Source organism: Pundamilia nyererei, unplaced genomic scaffold (genome assembly GCF_000239375.1).
Source record: "Pundamilia nyererei isolate P.nyererei 1_Seehausen unplaced genomic scaffold, PunNye1.0 scaffold00175, whole genome shotgun sequence".
In the NCBI taxonomy this organism is placed as follows: Eukaryota; Metazoa; Chordata; class Actinopteri; order Cichliformes; family Cichlidae; genus Pundamilia; species Pundamilia nyererei.
This window is the reverse complement of record NW_005187576.1, coordinates 216,037-235,010: the sequence shown is the minus strand read 5'-3', so window position 1 is coordinate 235,010 and position 18,974 is coordinate 216,037. Positions and strand designations below refer to the sequence as shown.

The window sequence follows — 18,974 nt, the reverse complement described above, 5'->3', positions numbered from 1 at the left end:
AGCAGAGGTAATAAAACACATTAGACAGAAGGATAGCAGCAAGACTGAAAGGGAAGGTTTACAAGACAGCAGTGAGGCCTGCTGTGATGTAGGATTTGGAGAATGGTGACGCTGATGGATAGATGGAAAAAAAATGAGTATATTAGAAGAACAGCTCTAGTCGAGTCGTTTGGTGTCGAATTAGAGAGGCAAGGCTGAGATGGTTTGGCTACGTGCCGATAAGGGACAGTACATATGATGGAGCTGCCGAGCAGGAGGAAAAGAGGAAGACCTCAGAGGAGGTTCATGTTGTAGTGAGGGAGGACATGCAGTAAGTCGGTGTGACAGAGGAGGATACTGGGGACAAGGTAAGATGGAGTCAGATGATCCGCTGTGACGATACCTTAAGGGAGTAGCTGAAAGAAAAACATGGTGATTAATAAAATATGTTAGATGCCACTATATGTGTATCACAAGTATATAGAATCAATAAGTCTCAATGTATTAATTTTATATTTGAGATCATAGACTGCATATAAGAATAGAGAAGGGGGCGGTTGTGTAAATTGGTAACTCATCCTAAGGTCAATAGATATGTATTCTGACCGTTTATTTGTTTATCAAAGTGTTTTAGTTACCCTTGTGGATTGAACTTATTTTTTAATACGTGTAAACTTTATTTCAAATTAATCTCTTTTGCATCGCTAATCAGTAAGTTTCTATCGTGTGTCTAAACAGAGGGTCTACCAGAAGGACTACAATCAAACCAAAACCAAAATCCACATCCCATCCGACATCATCGCTAACCAGGTAGCTAAGCGGTGCCAGGACATGCTGAGTGATGTTCTTTACCGCACCTACCTGCACCAGTGGACTTGCCACCCTGAACAGGAGGATGCCATCCGTGCCCGCAAGACCAACGAAATCCTCAGTGATGTAGGTCCTTCTTCTGTGCACGTCTGCCGCCTGGTTGTGCCTGATTGTTGTGCGAGATCCCTTACAAACTTGTATTACATGAAGCATTATCTAGACATTATACAAAATCCTTTATCTTTGTATTTATATAAACGCCAGAAAGGTTATTACACGTCCCACATTAATAGATGTTTCTATCTGCAAGCAAATATGTAATGTTGTCCGGGTTTATTGTCATTTGATAGGTGTTCTATAAGGATGACCTGAACTGGATGAAGGGTATTGGTTGCTACGTTTGGGACACACCAGAGATTCTTCGTGCCAAGAAGTCCTATGACCTGCAAAGTGAGGTGAGTAAAAAACATGTGATTCTTGAATTGTGTGTGTGTTTATGGGGATTTGGATTTTTTCTATTTGTGTTTGATAATGTACTTATGTAATATGCTCCCGTATAGCTTAAATACAGAGAGAACGCCAAGAAGGAGTTCAACAATTACTCCATTGTGACAGACACCCCGTCTTATGTGACTGCTGTCCTGGGCCACACCTGGGCCAGTGAGGTGAGTGAGCTGCACTTTTAAAAACTACAAAATTTGTGTTTCAGTTTTGAACTCATACTGAGTGGATTAATGAAACATTCATCACTGACAGCTCAACTACAGAGAGGCTTATCAAAAGGAGAAGCACATCTACACCACGGTTCTGGATACCCACGATTACGTCAGATGCCAAAACTTCAAATACATTTTCAGCAACGTAAGTGGAGATCCAGTAAAAATGTCTGTCCTCCTGTCACTGATAAGAAGTGATAGATATCTGTAAATGACATGTTTATGGTGACGTTCTGGCTTTTTCTATCAACAGAAAAACTACACTTCTACCTGGGACAAAATCAAAGCGAAGAGTTACCAGATTCCACATGACGCAAACGCCTTGCAGCACGCTAAACAGCAGAAGATTATTCTCAGCAATGTACGTTTCAATTTTTATTTCATATTATTGTTATGATGATGTTCAATTTCTGATCTTTACAAGGCAATATGAATCCTCTCTCCCGTTCAGGTGAAGTACAAGGAGGACTACGAGAAGTTCAAATCTCTCTACAGCCTGCCCAAGTCACTGGAGGACGATCCTGGAACTGCTCGTTGCGTCAAAGCTGGAAAACTCGTCCTAGATGTAAGCTCCATTTGTTTTGCCCTTACACCTTCCACATATTGACATTTCTCTTTATGAGCAATAGAGCGGCTGTGTTGTTTGATTAGCTCCATATTACAAAAACATGCATCCCTGTGTAGATTTTATTGTGCATATGACAACTGAAAGAACCATCTGTTTTTCCATCATTGCAGCGTCTGTACAAGGAGAACTATGAGAAAACCAAGGCCAAGAACCACATCCCCCCAGACATGTTGGATATCCTGTCTGCCCGCAGTACCCAGAATGCCGTCAGCGAGATCAACTACCGCAAGTATCTGCACCAGTGGATTTGCATGCCTGACATGCAGGTGTACGTGCAGGCACGCAAAGTCAATGAACAGCTCAGCGACGTAAGTAGCAGTCCTCAGCTTTGATATTCTGTGCTGGTTATTGCTTATTTAGTCAGCTCTATCATTCTCTGTGCTATGATCCTATATGTTTACATTTTATATTTTTTCTTATTTTATTTGTTTTTGTTTTTCATTTTTGTGAGAATATTGAAAATCAGTTAAACCACACTGAGTTTTTTCTATTCCTTTTTTGTTTATTTCTTAAAAAATATGAAAGGTCAGGATGTTTTGTTGCCTTATTGTATGTAAAAGAAATCAAATAGCTACATTCTTGAATCCTATGCACTGAAACTAATTTCAGCCACAACATTTTACCTCTCCCCAGATCTTCTACAAGGATGATCTGAACTGGCTCAAAGGTATTGGTTGCTATGCCTGGGACACGCCAGAGATCCTCCGTGTCAAGAACGCTGATAATCTTCAGAGTGAGGTTAGCCCAAGCAACACACTCATTCTCCATCCTCTTCATTGTTTTAAGTTTCTAACTTTAGTTCATCTCCTTTATAAGGATTTTGTCCTAACAGATGATTGCTGTGCTTCATTTTTGATTCTAGAACAAGTACAGAGCCAAAGGCAAAGATGCTTTCAAAGAATATTCAGTGGTGACGGAGACTCCAGTGTACGAGACCGCCAAGCAGAACGCTCAGAACCTGAGTGACGTAAGGGATTTTATTGTCTTAGATTCATGCTAGCTCAGTAGTTTGTTAACACTCTCTTTGTACATTACAAACAAAAAGAAGTAAGATCGCAAATCTCATCTTTTTTTCTCCATTTGTTTTCCCAGCTGCACTACCGCTATGATTACAACGCCAATATCAAGGGCACCAACACCGCTCCTGCTGTTACCATTGAAACAGAAAGAGCCCGTCTGGCCAACTACATCCAGAGTGATGTAAGATAACGTTCCTTCATATTCAGTGTGATTGTTTAACAATTATTATCATATATTGTATAGTATCAATATTTATAATTTTTAACAACATCTCTCATCATGTGTGTTGACTTCTCTTAGAACTGGTACAAAGAAGCTAACAAGAGCTTCATGCCAACCGGTTATTCACTGCCTCATGACACCCCCCTCATCAAGCAGGTCAAGTTGAACACTGTTGTCTCCAGCAATGTAAGTCAAACACACGCTTGGGCAGATCAGAACTTTTTTATTTTTACGGTAATTTGATGTCTCTGAATGACACACTTTTGTTTTTATCCTTGCAGGTGAAATACAAGGAGGCCTATGAGATGGTGAAGGCTAAAGGCTACACTCTTCACCCAGAGGGTGTCAACTTTGTCACTGCAAGGAAGGCTAACAAGATCATCAATGAAGTAAGATGACACACAGCTGTTATACTTAAGCCAGACCCACTGTTGTAGATTAATGTTTCATTTCCTTGTGATGGATGTTAAATGCTGCATAAAACAGTGCTGTGCATGTGTTTCTTGCTCCTCCAGCGTCTGTATCGTGAGACTTACCACAAGCAAAAGGACAAGATCCACACAACCTATGACACTCCTGATATTAAACAAGTCAAGATGAACCAGGAGCACCTCAGTGACGTACGGGCACCCACAGATTACAACATTCATGTCCTTTTTTTTAAAAATTCATGCTGTAAGATGGACTTTTTTTTGTTCCCTTCTTACCCTAGTTGTGCTACAAAGAGAAATACTACAACAGCAGAGGCCAGCTGATATCGTTGCCCATAACGCCTGAGCTCATGCACTACCACCACGTCAATGAGATCACCAGCGACGTATGTAAAGAATAAAATTAAAACAAAATCTCTACAAGGTGGAGTTTGAAGATGTTTTTTAAAATAAATTTTAAAATTGTTTTGTGTTTTTAGCTGAAATACAAAGAGGACCTGATGTGGCTGAGAGGCATTGGCTGCTTCTTGTATAACACCCCAGAGATGGTCCGTGTCCGCGACGTCACCAAATTCAGGGTACGTCTTTTTGGATAGAATGGATTCCTATTTTTCCTTTCCAATGCATATTCAGGCATCTGCATCATTCATATAAACTATTTTTTTCTCTCTTATAGGTGAGCTATCCAGTGGAGGCTAAGAAGAACCTTGCTAAATTCTCTGTGGTCCTGGACACGCCTGAGTATAAGCGTGTGACTGAGCTGAAGACGCACATGAGTAACGTGAGTTGGTTTCCTAAATGTGCTTCATCGTATTATAGCTTCATGTGATCTGGTTTCCAAACAAAAATGAGCTTGCAGTATATTCTAAAAAACAAAAGCCACACGTTTTGACATTCGCTCTGTTTCTTTCCAGCTGATCTACAAAGCTCAGAGCAAGGAGGACATGGCCAAAGTCACCACAACTGCAGACTCTGTGGACATTCGGAGAGTCAAGTGGGCCCAGCAGCTGGTTAACCAGGCAAGCTCAAATAAACAGCATGAATAACTGAATTTATTATATGTATGTGTGTGTCTTTCCTGATAATCTAATCAATATTTTTTCCCTTCTGCTACAGTACCAGTACGTAGATCTGGCTGCCAAACAAAGAGCTCATTTCACTCCAGAAATCAATACTCCAAATATGGGCCATGCTAGAAAAATGAAAGTGTTCTACAGTGATGTAAGTCTGATCCTTCGTTCTCATTTAATGCCGCTGTCACTGAAACCTCAACCTAAAATTGTTTGTATTTTATTTTGTTTACACTATTTACTGTAGCTGCTTTCTACATACTCTTATACTTTGCCAAAATAATTGAAATTACAGCAATTGCAGTCTCCTCTGAAGCCAATTTCTAAGGTGTTGTCTCAATCGTTTCTTCCCTTAGAACAAATACAAAGAACAGTATGAGAAGATGAAACACCGGTACACTGCCATTGCTGACACACCTCTCCTGATCCGTGCCAAGAAGTCCTACCTGCAGTCCAGTGATGTGAGTTTGTTCATTTAGGAAACTTGTGATTTAGTTTGAAACTGTTATGCATTCAGGAATTATAGGAGTCAGACTGTTTGTTAATAATTTTTCCACTGAAAACAGTCAAATTTAAGATATTTCATTAACTAATAGTGAATTTTATCCCATGTCAAAATATAAATATTCTTTATCTGTTTATCTGATTTTACCCTTTTACCACAAATACTGTACAAGTCAGTGTGAAATTGTAGATGCTATAAATCACATTATGTGTGTTTGATGAATGTATATGACACGTTTTCTCCTTCGTTTCTTCAGCTGCGCTACAAAGAAACCTTTGAGCTTTCCAAGGGACACTACCACACAGTCAAGGATGCTCTGGACATCACTTACCATCGCAGGGTCACTGATGACATTAGCGAGGTCGGCAGTTGAAATTATCTGGCTCATTGTTAACTATAAATGTCTTTATAAATGTACATGTTTTGAGCTTTTGCATCTCCATCTACTGTTTTTTTCCTCTCTTATCAGGTTAAATACAGAGAGAAGTATATTAGCTCTCTGGGGACCTGGAAGTCCATCCCCGATCGTCCCGAACTCTTCTTCAGCAAGATTGTCAGCGGTAACGTTAGTGACGTGAGTACTCGTGACTTTATTCACCCTGTGGTAAAATGTTTACAGTTCATTAAAGAGTATTCAGTACAATGAGCACTGAGACACACTACACAACATTTCAATTTAATTTAATCTCATTTTATGTGTTTTTTTTTAGGTCAAGTATAAGGAGGACCTGGATTGGCTGAAGGGTATTGGCTGCTTTGTATGGGACACACCTGAGCTGGTGCAGGCTGAGAGGAACAAGACGCTCTACAGTGAGGTAAAGCATCAGTGACATTAAGCTTCATTTTTATTTATATGGCACCTGTTTATGATTTGCAGTATTGAGGTATAGTTTCTGTATTTTCTTAATAAAAGTTGTATTGTTTGTCTGCAGAGACTGTACAAAGCCTCCTTTGAGAAGAACAGAGGCAACTTCAAGTATACCAGCGACACTCCATTCTTCCAAGCCGCCAAGCAAGCCTCCGTTCTCATAAACGATGTGAGTCCCGTCATTCTTTAACCTCCAGCAATAAATAAAAATTGGATTTAGTTTGTTAACGCATTTGTAAATCAAATGAAACAGTTAACCACATTTCTATTTTTCTGTGCTTCTCTATTGGACTCTCAGCGTGGAGGTAAAAAAAACCAGGAATTCACTGTAGTATTTTATAATTGCCTACACTGTTTATCACTGACTGTTTTTGTGTTTACCCTTAAAGTCAAGTGTTTAAAATGTTCCCCTTTGTTCTTTACATCAGTCAGTTTTTACCTTCCTTAAATTCTTAAAATGTTTCATCCACATGACACGAGATGAAACATTTTGTTCTCTGGGGACTCCTGTTTAACTACCTTCTGACACTTTGAGCAGAGGGCTTACAGAGCAGACTATGAGAAGACCAAGGATAAGTTCACCATAACTACAGATGATCCTAGATATCAACTGGCCAGGGAGAACAGGGAGATGAGCCAGGTAAACGCCCTGGTCACGTTGTACCACCGGCCTGCCACCTCCGGTCTGGTCCCCGAAGAGCCCTGACACCGGTGCATGAGGTTGTCAGCAGGACTGCTGATGGTGGACATCGCATGGCATTTATAGATCTCCCAACTCAAAAAAAATTATTTCCCTTTTGTATCAGTTTCTTCATTTTGTCCCACACAGGTTGCTGTTGAACTGCCACTCAAACAGCAGCTGGAATGCTGAGTGTTATGCAGTGTTGTCCTTCATCTGCTCCATCAGAAATGACAGTTTAATCACTAGCACAGTAACAATTCAATCCACTGAGCCGATCGTCTCACACTCGCTGTAGATGATCATCCCTGTCACTCTGAGGGCACAGATAAGGACAGACAGCACCATCGTCACACTTGGATCCGGAGTTCTTCTCCAGTCCTCCCCCATGTTACTGCTGTTTTCCTTTTGTGTCCTCAACTATGGCATGCTGTGTGTGTGTGTGTGTGTATGTCATTGTGTATGTGGACAGAAAATGTATAAATCCAGAGCAAAGGATCTACTAAAGGGTGGCTGCAATGAGCTACTCCGCCCTGACATCCTCACAGCCCTTTACCAGACCACTATGGGCAGTAAGGTAAACAAAGAGAGAAGGGAAGCATGATAACTCTGATCTCTGTCCACAAACAGGCACAAAATAGACCATGTGTTATATATCATAAGACTCAAGTCATAGATGGAGGTGACTTTGTTCCTCCCTGCTGTTTGTGGACAAGGTCTTATCACATAAAATCCCCATCCTGCAGAAAATCTTTCCATCCAGTCATTCCATTTAAAAGTGGCTTTAACTCCCACATTGTCCATCCTTCTTCCATGCTCTAATCCCTCCATCGCTCATTTGCTTTTCTTCATGGGCAATTCATTACCGAAGCTTTAACACTGTTTGCCCAACTGCCTTTGAGCAATTTGGTATCTAAAGTCAGAAATGCAGTAAAATTTAGTACATTATAGCTTCTCCTGGAATTTGTTAGTTTTGACCAAAATAGCAATCACAGAGTCTTCTCTTATGTAAACTATATATATCTATATCTATAGATAGATATATCTATCTATAGATATATCTATAGATATATCTATAGATAGATCTATAGATAGATATATATCTATCTATAGATCTATCTATAGATAGATCTATAGATAGATCTATAGATATATCTATCTATAGATCTATCTATAGATAGATATATCTATAGATAGATCTATAGATATATCTATCTATAGATCTATCTATAGATCTATAGATAGATATATCTATAGATCTATAGATATATCTATCTATAGATCTATAGATATATCTATATATATCTAGATAGATATATATAGATATATCTATCTAGATATATCTATATATATCTATCTAGATATATATAGATATATCTAGATAGATATATCTATATATATCTATCTAGATATATATAGATATATCTATAGATCTATAGATAGATCTATAGATATATCTATATATATCTAGATAGATATATATGGATAGATGGATAGATGGATAGATAGATAGATAGATAGATAGATAGATAGATAGATAGATAGATTGATAGATAGATAGATAGATAGATAGATAGATAGATAGATAGATAGATAGATAGATAGATGCATATGCCCACATGGTTTAAGATGTTGTATGTATATATATATATATACATACAACATCTTAAACCATGTGGGCACTGCAGACTTTCATGATGGTGGTAAGGCATTTAACTGTCTTTATTGTCACATGAATAATGCATCCCTCTGTGCACGTGCACGTCTCTCATCGAGCATGCCTATAAGCTTTTCCATTGCTTTGTTTCACTCAGTTGATGTTGCATATTGATTTAATTATAACTACATGCTAGCCAACTTGCTCTGATAGTGTTTAAAAGCTATCCAAGAAAAAAAACAAGTAATAAATTTTTCCTTAAAATTAGCTATAATATGCTATAACGCTAGCGATGTTTTAAAATTAGCGCTATCATCTCAACTGACTCTTAAGAAGCTGAAATAGGACTTTTTTAAAAATCTGCAGTAGGGTTGTATATGTATAGTGTCTGCAAGACTTTTTCGATGTTTTCTTGGACAGTTTTTCTAACACTTTAGAAGTTGCTTGTTATATTCATAAAGACAACAACAAAAAATTCATAAAGACAAGCAAATTAATACAGCAGCAATTTCATTGCATGATGCTAACTTTCTTTTGTTTTCACATTATCCTTGTTCTATCAGTGGAAGTATAGAGAGCAGTATGAACGTGCCAAGGACAAGTTCACCTCTGTTCTGGAGACTCCTGAGTATGAGGCCCACAAACGCAGCAAGAAGATCAGTGATGTAAGTTTTGGGTTTGCAAGGTTTTTTATTATTATGTTTAGATTTGTACAAGAACTTGTGAAGAAGCAGTGGGTTTTTTTGTGTTTAAATTTCACCTGTTACTATCTACATCTGCTTAGATCATCTACAAGATGGAGTATAACAAGACCAAGGCAAAGGCTTACACCTTACCTTATGACACTCCACACCAACAACACATGAAGAAGGTCAAGGAGATCACCAGCAATGTAAGTCTGCACTGCACTTTTAAAATATTCTTTCATACACTGGCACAGGAAACCAAAATACAAAATGTACTTTTGCATATTTTATGTGTCTTGCAGCTGAAGTACAAAGAGGTGTATGAAAAGAGCAAGGCCCACATCAACATTGACCCCGAAGCTCACGAGATCCGTGCCGCTAAGGAGGCCTACAAGAACATCACCAATGTGAGCATCTCGAGTGCCAGAATTTTCAAATGACATTTTTAAACCCAAATTTGTGCTAACATCCAGTTTTTGATTCTGTTTTATTTTGCTATATTTCTAGCTTGACTACAAGAAGAAGTATGAAGCAACCAAGAACCAGTGGATCTGGACAGCGGACAGGCCCGACTTTGTCAATGCTGCCAAGAACTCCTTGCAGCAAAGCGATGTGAGTTGGGACCTCTTATTTTAATGTGTGTCATTTTAGCAACATGCAGCACTGTTGCTCTCTTTTTTTCACCGCCATATTTTACCAACAGGTTGAGTACAAGTACGACAAAGAGATCATGAAGGGCTGCGTGATACCTGTGGTCGATGACAAGTTAACCTTACTGTGCATGAAGAATGCTGAAATGGCCAGTGAGGTAAGTTTCCCCATTCTTTATTAGAGACACCATATTTAGTTAAAACTACTAAAGGCCAGATAGTGATGCTTAGTCAAGTCAAGTCAAGTTTATTTATAAAGCACATTTAAAAACAACCGAGGCTGACCAAAGTGCTGTACAATAAAATACAAATATAAAATGCAATAAAACACAAGTACATAAAACACCTCACTGATAAAACAATAAATTTAAACAATAAGTTAAACCTTGCTAAAAGCCAATGAGAAGAGGTGAGTTTTAAGAGCAGTTTTAAAAGTTCCAAGGCTTGTGGAGAATCTGATGTTTAATGTCCTAAACTGCTTCTTTTTTCTTTTGCCCATCCCAGGTGAAATATAAACAGAAGTATGAGAAGGAAAAGGGACACTACATGCCTGTCCTGGACACTCCTCAAATTCTCCATGCCAAGGCTGTGCGTGTTCTGGCCTCAGAGGTAAGAACTGTTCAGCAAAAAATTAACTGTACTATAGGGTATATATAGTATACCCTTAGGTAAAACTTATGAGTTTTTAAATGTTTTTATTCTTTATTTTATTGTTCATCAGAGCAAATACAAGGAGGCCAGTAAGAAGGAAATGCAGTCCGGCTCATTCACCACCCTGTCCGACACTCGTGATACTGCCCACAGCAGGACAGTCAACAAACTTGTCAGCGGGGTATGACTGTCTTACTATTACATGCGTTTCACAAAATGAGCTCAGCCAGCATGTAACCCTGGACTGTTTGTTTGCAGCTGGGCTTGATGTGCTGTTCTATCTTTTTAGAAAGTGTACAAAGAAAAGTTTGAGAAGGAAAAGGGCAAGTCCATATATAACCACATGATTGTGCCGCCTGATGTTCAGCATGCCATGGACGTGGCCAAAAATCAGAGCAATGTGAGTCATTTCCACAAATGGGCTAAAACAGTTGGGGTAGTTGGACTTGGGGGTAATTTTTTCAGCTTTTCATAGTTGTCTGTGGATGTGGAAGTCAGGTTTACTATATTGCATTTCCAATTTTGTCCAACTGGACAGGTGGCCTACAAGAAAGATGCCAAAGCCAGCCTGCACTACACTACTGTAGTCGACCGTCCTGACATAAAGAAGGCTACCCAGGCTGCTAAACTCATCAGTCAGGTAACCATGAAGTACACTGATACTGACTCACCAGCTCAGTACATGTAAATGTGTTTAAAGGCTCAACTCAAGACAAAAGAAGAGAAAAAAAGAGCATCCCAATAGTACCCATCCCTGTACTGTAGTTTCTACATGATCAACTGACTCTTGTCGGGTCTTGTGCCCATCAGATTGGCTACCGTGAGAAAGCACGTGAAGAGGCCAGCCGTGGAGGCTCTCTAGCCCACCGCCCAGATATCGCTTTGGCAACTGAGGTGTCCAAGCTGACAAGCCAGGTACACTAAATGAATTTGCTCACCTGTCTCATCCAGCCCTGGACAGTCGGGTTCCTTTGCCACTGGGTCGCAACGATTGTCATCTCATAGAAAAGGCTTCCCTTGTTTATTCATTTATTCATTCATTTAATTATTTATTTAGGTGGCAGCCAGTTGGAAAGATCAGCTGCCTGGATTTTAACTGTCAGATCAGCTTCCACAAGCTAATATTAGCAGACTAGTAGTGCTGTGGTAGATGCTTAGCAGCAGTCGTGTTGGCCTAATGATACAACTAGCAGCTCTTCCACTGCGCTTCCTCTGCCATCCTGCATTATAATCCATGTTACTCCATGAAAGTAGATGTTTAACCATACCATTGTACATGTCCCACCACCATCCTTATACCTGTCCTCCTCTTCCTCCATCCTTCAATACTATAACTCTTCTTCTCAACCTTAATCTCTTTCCTCTTCTGTCTACTTCCATAACATCCTAGTCTGTGTGTTCTCATCCCTCCATCTCACTGCGCTTTGTAGGTGGAGGATAAGCCCTCCCTCCATGGAGCAGCTTCCTATGATACCCCCCTGATGCGCCACATTAAGAAAATGAGTGCGGTGACTAGTGATGTAAGGAGGTTTATGCCCTAAAACTGACGGACTGCTGCTGCTTGTCTGTCCTCTCTGTCTCTCTGTCCCCCTTCCTGCTGACCCACAGACAGGGTTCACTGAGCCTTTAAGATAAACATCTGGAACTTTTGAGAAAATATTGATTCACAAATCAAATCTTACAAAGTTCCTATTTGATTTGCTCTTTCTTTTCTTTGCAGTGTCCACCCTCTGCTTTTTTTATATTTCCATTACAAGATGTGCCTCATTGCCAAGCATAGAGAACAGCGTTACTGCATTAGCTGCCTGGCGCTAATACTATGTGTTTATTTAAACTGTCTTTTCAGATTTTTCCCATTATTTCCCTTTAAGTCTCCATGTCTGTTTGTTTCTGAATGTGACAAAAGGCTTTTCTAAAAATGAACTTGAATTGTTCTTAAAAACATGTGTATGTCCAGTAGTTCACCGTGCTGTGCTCCATTTTCATCGCAATCCTAAGGGGTGGTGTAGGCCCTCCTAAAAGTTTGGAATACGGTTACAGTAGTGAAAAGTTAGCCACAATTCCTGTTAGATATACACATGTTTTTATAGCACACCTTTTCAAACGTGTTCCTGTGTTTTGCCTTCACTCTAAAGTGGTTTGACCTGTGGAGCCAAACCACACCTGACCTGCGTCCACAACCACACCGCCTTACCTTTTCCATATATATTTTATTATATATGAAGTTCATGTTTGTGTTTATGTGAATTACAGGATGCTTTATTTGCTTATGTTTACAGTACAAAGCATCTTGTCTGATCAGTTTGATCAACTTTAAAGTTAATAAATGCATCAGAATCAGTTTTACATTTGCAACCAATCTATTACACGCTTTTCATTACTGCTCAACATATTTATGAAAGAAAAAACAAATTAAATACTTAAAATGTGGCACAGAGCCTGTGCAAAGCTTTTATAAAACTATCTGCGAGGAATCTGAGTCACTAATCAAATCCAAAAACTGTTGTCCTTCAGTTGTCTTTTACTATGATGGAGACGTCGGCTGATGTTGGTTTCCTCTCAGTCAATACATAAACTAACTTGTACACATATCCTACGCTAATGAACAGGTGAAGTACAAGGAGAAGTTTGATAAGGAGATGAAAGGAAAGAAACCTCAATATGACCTGAAGGAAAGTAAGATTTACAAGACTCTCAAGGAAGCCAGTGTGCTGGCCAGTGAGGTGGGTGCTCGCGTATCTTATCATCACTTCACACCGTTTTTATCATAGGCCAAAAAAATCATTCATTTTTTCCACAGTTGTTATACTTTTGTATAGTTTGTCTGATTGGTTTATCTATGGGAGTAAAGCAATATCTGATTTTGGCATCCTGGTGTTGTTACTAGAACAGAGACAAACTAAATGTATCCTAGTAATTCTTTACATTTCTGTGAAATTCACCATTTCAAACAAATATCGCCCATTATATATTACCATAGTGTCTAATTAATGTGACTGCTGTCAATATAACACACAGGTGAAGTACAAGGGTGACCTGAAGAAGATCCACAAACCTGTGACCGACATGGCCGAGTCCCTGTCCATGAAGCACATCACGAGCACCAGCAAGCTGTCCAGCGACGTAAGCTACCTGTGTGGCTATTAACCTTTAACCCTCTCACATTCCCAAACAGGAAGCTGCAGCGAGCGAGTTTGGTTTCGTTGCACAGTGTGCTGAACTCTGTTTCCATCACCTCACAGTAACAATCGGCAAAATGTAGCAAACTGCTGACCATCTCATGGATTTATGCACTAAGCTCCATCATAAAAGACATCCATCATTCTCTGACCTCATCTGGTAGTGATCTTTACCCATCTCACTTTTGACCTTTGACCCCGAATACTATCACCCTCTATAACCTCTACTTCTTAACCTTTTCAGTGACTTTTTTCCCCCCCGTAGTTCAAACAAAACTAGTCTTTTATTAATGTTCACTTAACACCGACTTCCTCTTCCTGCCTTTTGTAGATTGACAATTATTTTAACATAACTTTAAAAACCCTTATGTTTAAATGCTATTATGTTTCTTTCTATCATAAACTATGAGGATTTTCTGCTAAGTAATGATTCGCTGTACTGAGCTGCCTTACTTTACTGGGAATCCCCCATAGTACTGCTACAAGAAGAAATTTGAGGAGAGTAAGGGTCACTACCACATGATTCCCGACACACCTGAACAGCTCCATCACAAGGAGGCTTCTGAACTTCAAAGTAACGTAAGTGGTTCATACTCCCGTGGGGCAACGAGCACTCAACACAGTAAAAAAAACACTATTGTGGGTTTCAACTGTGTCAGACAGTTTTCCTTCCCACTGTCGCCAAAGTGCTTGCTCACAGGTTGATTGTTGGGTTTGTTGTTGGGTTTTTCTCTGTATGTATATTTTTAGGGTCTACCTTACAGTATAAAGCGCCTTGAGGCGACTGTTGCTGTGATTTGGCGCTATATAAATAAAATAGAATTGAAGTGAATTGATAATACTTTCTATGTTTATTATACTGTAACAATTTTAATGGGCCGAACAAAGAGGCAGATGTAGAATTGGATATTTATTTATTAACCATTCAGTTTCAGGAAGGCATTTAACAAAAAATGTTTGTTCAATCTTTTCTTTGCTGTACCGTAGCAGAGCTTTTGCCCACACAACTGTAATTGTGTTAGTTAAAAAAATGCTGTTAAAATTGATATTTAAAAAAAATAAAAAATAAAATAAAAACAAAAAATACTCATTTTGTAATTGTTTATGATATAGCATATTTGGTATTATAGTTTTCTTTCCAGGGAGTCATTTCTCATATCAAGTCACTGTTAAATACCTTGATTGCATAATCAGTCGCAGTGAAGAGCCGTGCAAGCTTTTCTTTTCTGTTCTCATTTACATTAATTACAGTAATTTAACTTGTCTTGAATCTTACTGGATGGATACACCTTACAGCTTTTCTGTTTGATTTTCCCAGCGTACAGAAATGAATGGAAACCATGTGATATCCCCACAGTGTGTCTTTCCTTTGCAGACAGTTGAGTATGTTTGTGTGGGTCGTTACAGGTGAAATACAAGGAGAAGTATGAGAAGGAGAAGGGCAAACCTATGCTGGACTTTGAGACACCCACATATGTGACTGCTAAGGAGGCTCAGCACATGCAGAGTCAGGTAAATAAGCCTTCTGTTAACCTCTGCCAATGAAGTACGCACAGATGCAGTACGTTTTCCCATTGCAGACCTCTCTTAGAATCTTTAGTGCCTCCTTAAGCGCTATATTAACTTGTATTGTGTTGCCTCTTGTTGCTAGTTGGATGCAAAGCCATTGTTTATGTTATGCTTACAGAATGAATCTAAAGTATGGAAAAACATTTTACAATGCCTTTAGTAACTTTATTACACCAAAACTGCAATTCAGTAATTTTATAGTCGCAAAATGTTTTAAATTGCAGAAAATTCACATCAGTAGCTCTTTACAGTCGTCCTATTGTAATACTGTGGCAGTGTAAAATGCGCTGAAAGGAAACTCAGCTTCTGTATTGTTCACTTAATGCTATGACAGGTTATTTTCCTGTCAAGATGTCAAAGTAAAGTATGTGTTTGGCCTCTTTCCTGGAGCCTGCTTTATAGATTTTAATTACAATATGATATCCTAGTGTAGTTGCTTTTTCACAACAAACACCTCTTACACCTCCACACATGCACTCAGACACATTTACAGACATCAGATATACAGTTATGGGTGCTATCATGAGCAGAATGGTGCAAACAAGAATGAAGGGAGCTGCATTGTGAACCAGCACTGCTTGCATGTGGTTATCTGAGCTCTGTCTGTCCCTTGTGTTATCTCTGTGACCAATAGAAAGACTATAGGAAGGACTTTGAGGAGTACATGAGGGGAAAGAACCTCTCAGGCTTGGAGGTCACCCCTGCCATGATTCATGTCAGACACGCCACCAAAATAGCCAGTGAGGTAACTAAAGGACAACTTACATCTGATGGCGTCTCCTATTTACCTCACCCAAGCTTCATAATCGTACTAAGACAACATCACAATCGGTCTCTTTTTCTTTTCACCACTTTTTTTAGCCCTTCCCAGTTTGTCTTTTGCAGTATTATTAGTTTATTATTAACTTTTGCATGATTGTCTACAGAATAATAATGACCTACCCATCCTCCAGCCATCATGTGTCTTCCTAGCAGTAAAGTACTCAACTAATATTGAATAGATCTTCATTTTACAGTCCTTCACCAAGTAGTAGCTTACCGCCAACTTTATGTGACAAGACTGCATGCATGTAATTATTTGTGTGAAGCAACAGGGTGAAATGCTGATGTGAATTCCCATCTTGTTGATTTCCTTGTTGTTTTAATGAAGATTTTGTTTCTGCTCTTTCTGATTAAATGTGTTTCAACTTGTTTTTTCATTAGAATCCTGCCAAAATCACCAACGTCTCCAGTTTTCTCTGTAACAATATCACCGATTGTAATGATAATACATAAAAGCAGTGAATGTGTCTCTGCGTAACTTGGAAAGACTTGGTGACTTTGAGCTTTTTAAAGGCAAGCAGCAGAACTTGCCGACTGTATCGTTTGTCTGTCTGTGTGCTTTGGCCTGGCCTGCCTGTGTGCCCTTCTCTGCAGTCTCTCTGTTCTTCTTCCGTCCTGTAGAAAGAGTACAGGAAGGATCTAGAGGAGGGGGTGAAGGGTAAAGGTCTAACTGTACTGGAGGAAACTCCGGAGCTTTTGAGAGCAAGAAATGCCACTCAAATCCTGTGTGAGGTACGACTGACCGAGAGGTGATGCGAACAACATCACGCTCTCATCTGAATGACTTCCAACAATCTCGCTCTTCATGAATCCTATCCCCTCTTAACTAAGCTTCACCATTGCACTAAAAGTGAGACTGTTGGGTTCACTCGTCCTCTTGTCCCTGCTTTCTTATGTCACTAATTTCCCATCATTGTATTTTGTGTTTCATGACCATAACCTAACCTTCATCTGCACCCTATTTAATTTTGCCATGATTTTCACTTGTACTCATATTTATTTGTGTATTATGAATCCTACAAAAATCAGCCTCAGTTGTACCCAAAGCATATCTTCTCTTCTCTTGTTTTTCAAGTCAAACATGCAATGTTGAATTTTTATAGAATTTTAATGACTTTATCTTTTTTCATAAGTGATCCCGGTGCTTGCAGATCTCTTAATTGTTTTGTTGTTGTCGGTAGTGTTGTTTTTGAAAAGATATACTCTGAGTGCATTTGAGGTTGATTTGTAGATTGCAAGATAGATGTATAATGACTTAATGAACAAACTGAAGAAGTAGAAATGGTCTCTTTTATGTCATGTCTCTAACTGCTGACTGCTGTTGTTTTATTTTCAGTTCTGTGTCAAGCTTCACACTCAGTCTTGTTACCACATCCGTTACGTAGATTCTGCTAACTTTCTCTATTCTCTGACCCCTCATGATTTCTGGTTTTGCAGCCCTCTTCAGTATGAATGAGTAGAAACCCCGTTTTGTGTTTTTTTTAGAGTAACATTATCATGTGTAAAAATTTTAACTTTTGGTATTTACAGAGAGAGTACAAAAAGTCTCTGGAGCAGGAGATCAAGGGCAAGGGAATGCTGGCTTTGGCTACAGACACCCCAGACTTTATGAGAGCCAGGAATGCCACGGAGATCCTCAGTCAGGTCTGAATCTTAAATGTTTTTTGCATCGCTTTCTTGGAGCAGTGATTTCCAGAGTGTGAGCTGCAGGCCCCTGATATGAAATGAAGGTATTATGATTTAATTATTTATGTAAAAGGAAAAAAAAGAACTATTTTAGCTCCAGAACACATGTTATATCTCATCATTAGCAGGGAAAAATTAGATTCAGGATTAAGGTAATCAGATAGTAACAACCAAATTAAAAGAAGACAAAGAAGGAACTATATTTGCAACATATTCTGTGTCGAACAGAGTGATTGCATGTTAAGGTGGACTGAAAAGATTCCAAGAGTAAGAAAAGTCGAACATTTAGACTAGACAGAGTAAGACTGGGATGATGAGAGGGCTATTTCTTCACACTAGGCTGAGGCTGATTAGGGAAGGGGAGACATGTGGGGAATGAGACACGGGTGAAAAAAGTCAGCACAATGACAACATTGGAAGTAAACTTACATAATGCACAAAGAAAAATCAAGCTTTGAGGAAAATGGGAACTAACTAAATAGAGACAGCACACAGATACAAGGGAACAGTGAAGGAAGTAAACACAAATAACAAAGTCAAAGAAAGAACTTGAGTAAATACAAAATGACAGTTCAGGTCAATTTGTATTCACGAACATAAAAACAGGCATCAAAAACTCAGAAGACAAGAACTAGGCTAGAATGGTACAATAAATAAAACTAACGTTTGGTGAAACTATGAGCACACGTCCGGTGTTAAAAGGAATATCTGTTAATATTTTCTGCTGCATTTATGATCAGTGCTGACTGGCTGTTTTTCTTTTCCAGTCTAAGTACAAGCAGACCGCTGAGATGGACAGAGCCAGCTACACAACTGTCATCGATACCCCTGACATCATCCATGCTCAGCAGATGAAGAACATCGTCAGCCAGGTAGGTTACTGAACTGACCCAGCCACCACTCTCATCAGGAAAAATCCTTAGCATATATAAAAAAAATCACAAATTGTATTATCATCCAAACAGAAAAAATACAAAGAGGAGGCTGAGAAGACCATGTCTCACTATGTACCAGTCCTGGATACTCCAGAGATGCAGCGAGTCCGCGAGAACCAAAAGAACTTCAGCACTGTAAGTAACACACGAGGAGTTACGCCGCGTCCGGACAGGTCAGCACGTCCTGACTGAGGTTCTTTCAGCATCTTGT

At 39.2% G+C, this 18,974-nt stretch overlaps 1 protein-coding gene across 1 annotated transcript in view; it reads left to right on the top strand.

Annotated features, from left to right (window-relative positions):
* Positions 1-18,974, top strand: part of neb (nebulin) — a 57,700-nt gene that overhangs the window by 31,333 nt on the left and 7,393 nt on the right. The window contains 44 exon segments of the mRNA XM_013914149.1: positions 718-915; positions 1,140-1,244; positions 1,350-1,454; positions 1,546-1,650; positions 1,759-1,866; positions 1,957-2,070; positions 2,244-2,441; positions 2,767-2,871; positions 2,996-3,100; positions 3,226-3,333; positions 3,454-3,561; positions 3,657-3,764; positions 3,891-3,995; positions 4,088-4,192; positions 4,286-4,384; positions 4,483-4,587; positions 4,721-4,825; positions 4,923-5,027; positions 5,233-5,337; positions 5,638-5,742; positions 5,851-5,955; positions 6,092-6,196; positions 6,314-6,418; positions 6,788-6,889; positions 7,401-7,505; positions 9,149-9,250; positions 9,370-9,477; positions 9,574-9,678; positions 9,779-9,883; positions 9,975-10,079; positions 10,426-10,530; positions 10,643-10,753; positions 10,862-10,972; positions 11,111-11,212; positions 11,383-11,487; positions 13,182-13,295; positions 13,591-13,695; positions 14,226-14,330; positions 15,159-15,263; positions 15,955-16,065; positions 16,764-16,874; positions 17,673-17,786; positions 18,596-18,700; positions 18,794-18,898. Of these exon segments, the coding sequence (XP_013769603.1) occupies positions 718-915; positions 1,140-1,244; positions 1,350-1,454; positions 1,546-1,650; positions 1,759-1,866; positions 1,957-2,070; positions 2,244-2,441; positions 2,767-2,871; positions 2,996-3,100; positions 3,226-3,333; positions 3,454-3,561; positions 3,657-3,764; positions 3,891-3,995; positions 4,088-4,192; positions 4,286-4,384; positions 4,483-4,587; positions 4,721-4,825; positions 4,923-5,027; positions 5,233-5,337; positions 5,638-5,742; positions 5,851-5,955; positions 6,092-6,196; positions 6,314-6,418; positions 6,788-6,889; positions 7,401-7,505; positions 9,149-9,250; positions 9,370-9,477; positions 9,574-9,678; positions 9,779-9,883; positions 9,975-10,079; positions 10,426-10,530; positions 10,643-10,753; positions 10,862-10,972; positions 11,111-11,212; positions 11,383-11,487; positions 13,182-13,295; positions 13,591-13,695; positions 14,226-14,330; positions 15,159-15,263; positions 15,955-16,065; positions 16,764-16,874; positions 17,673-17,786; positions 18,596-18,700; positions 18,794-18,898 (4,857 nt within the window).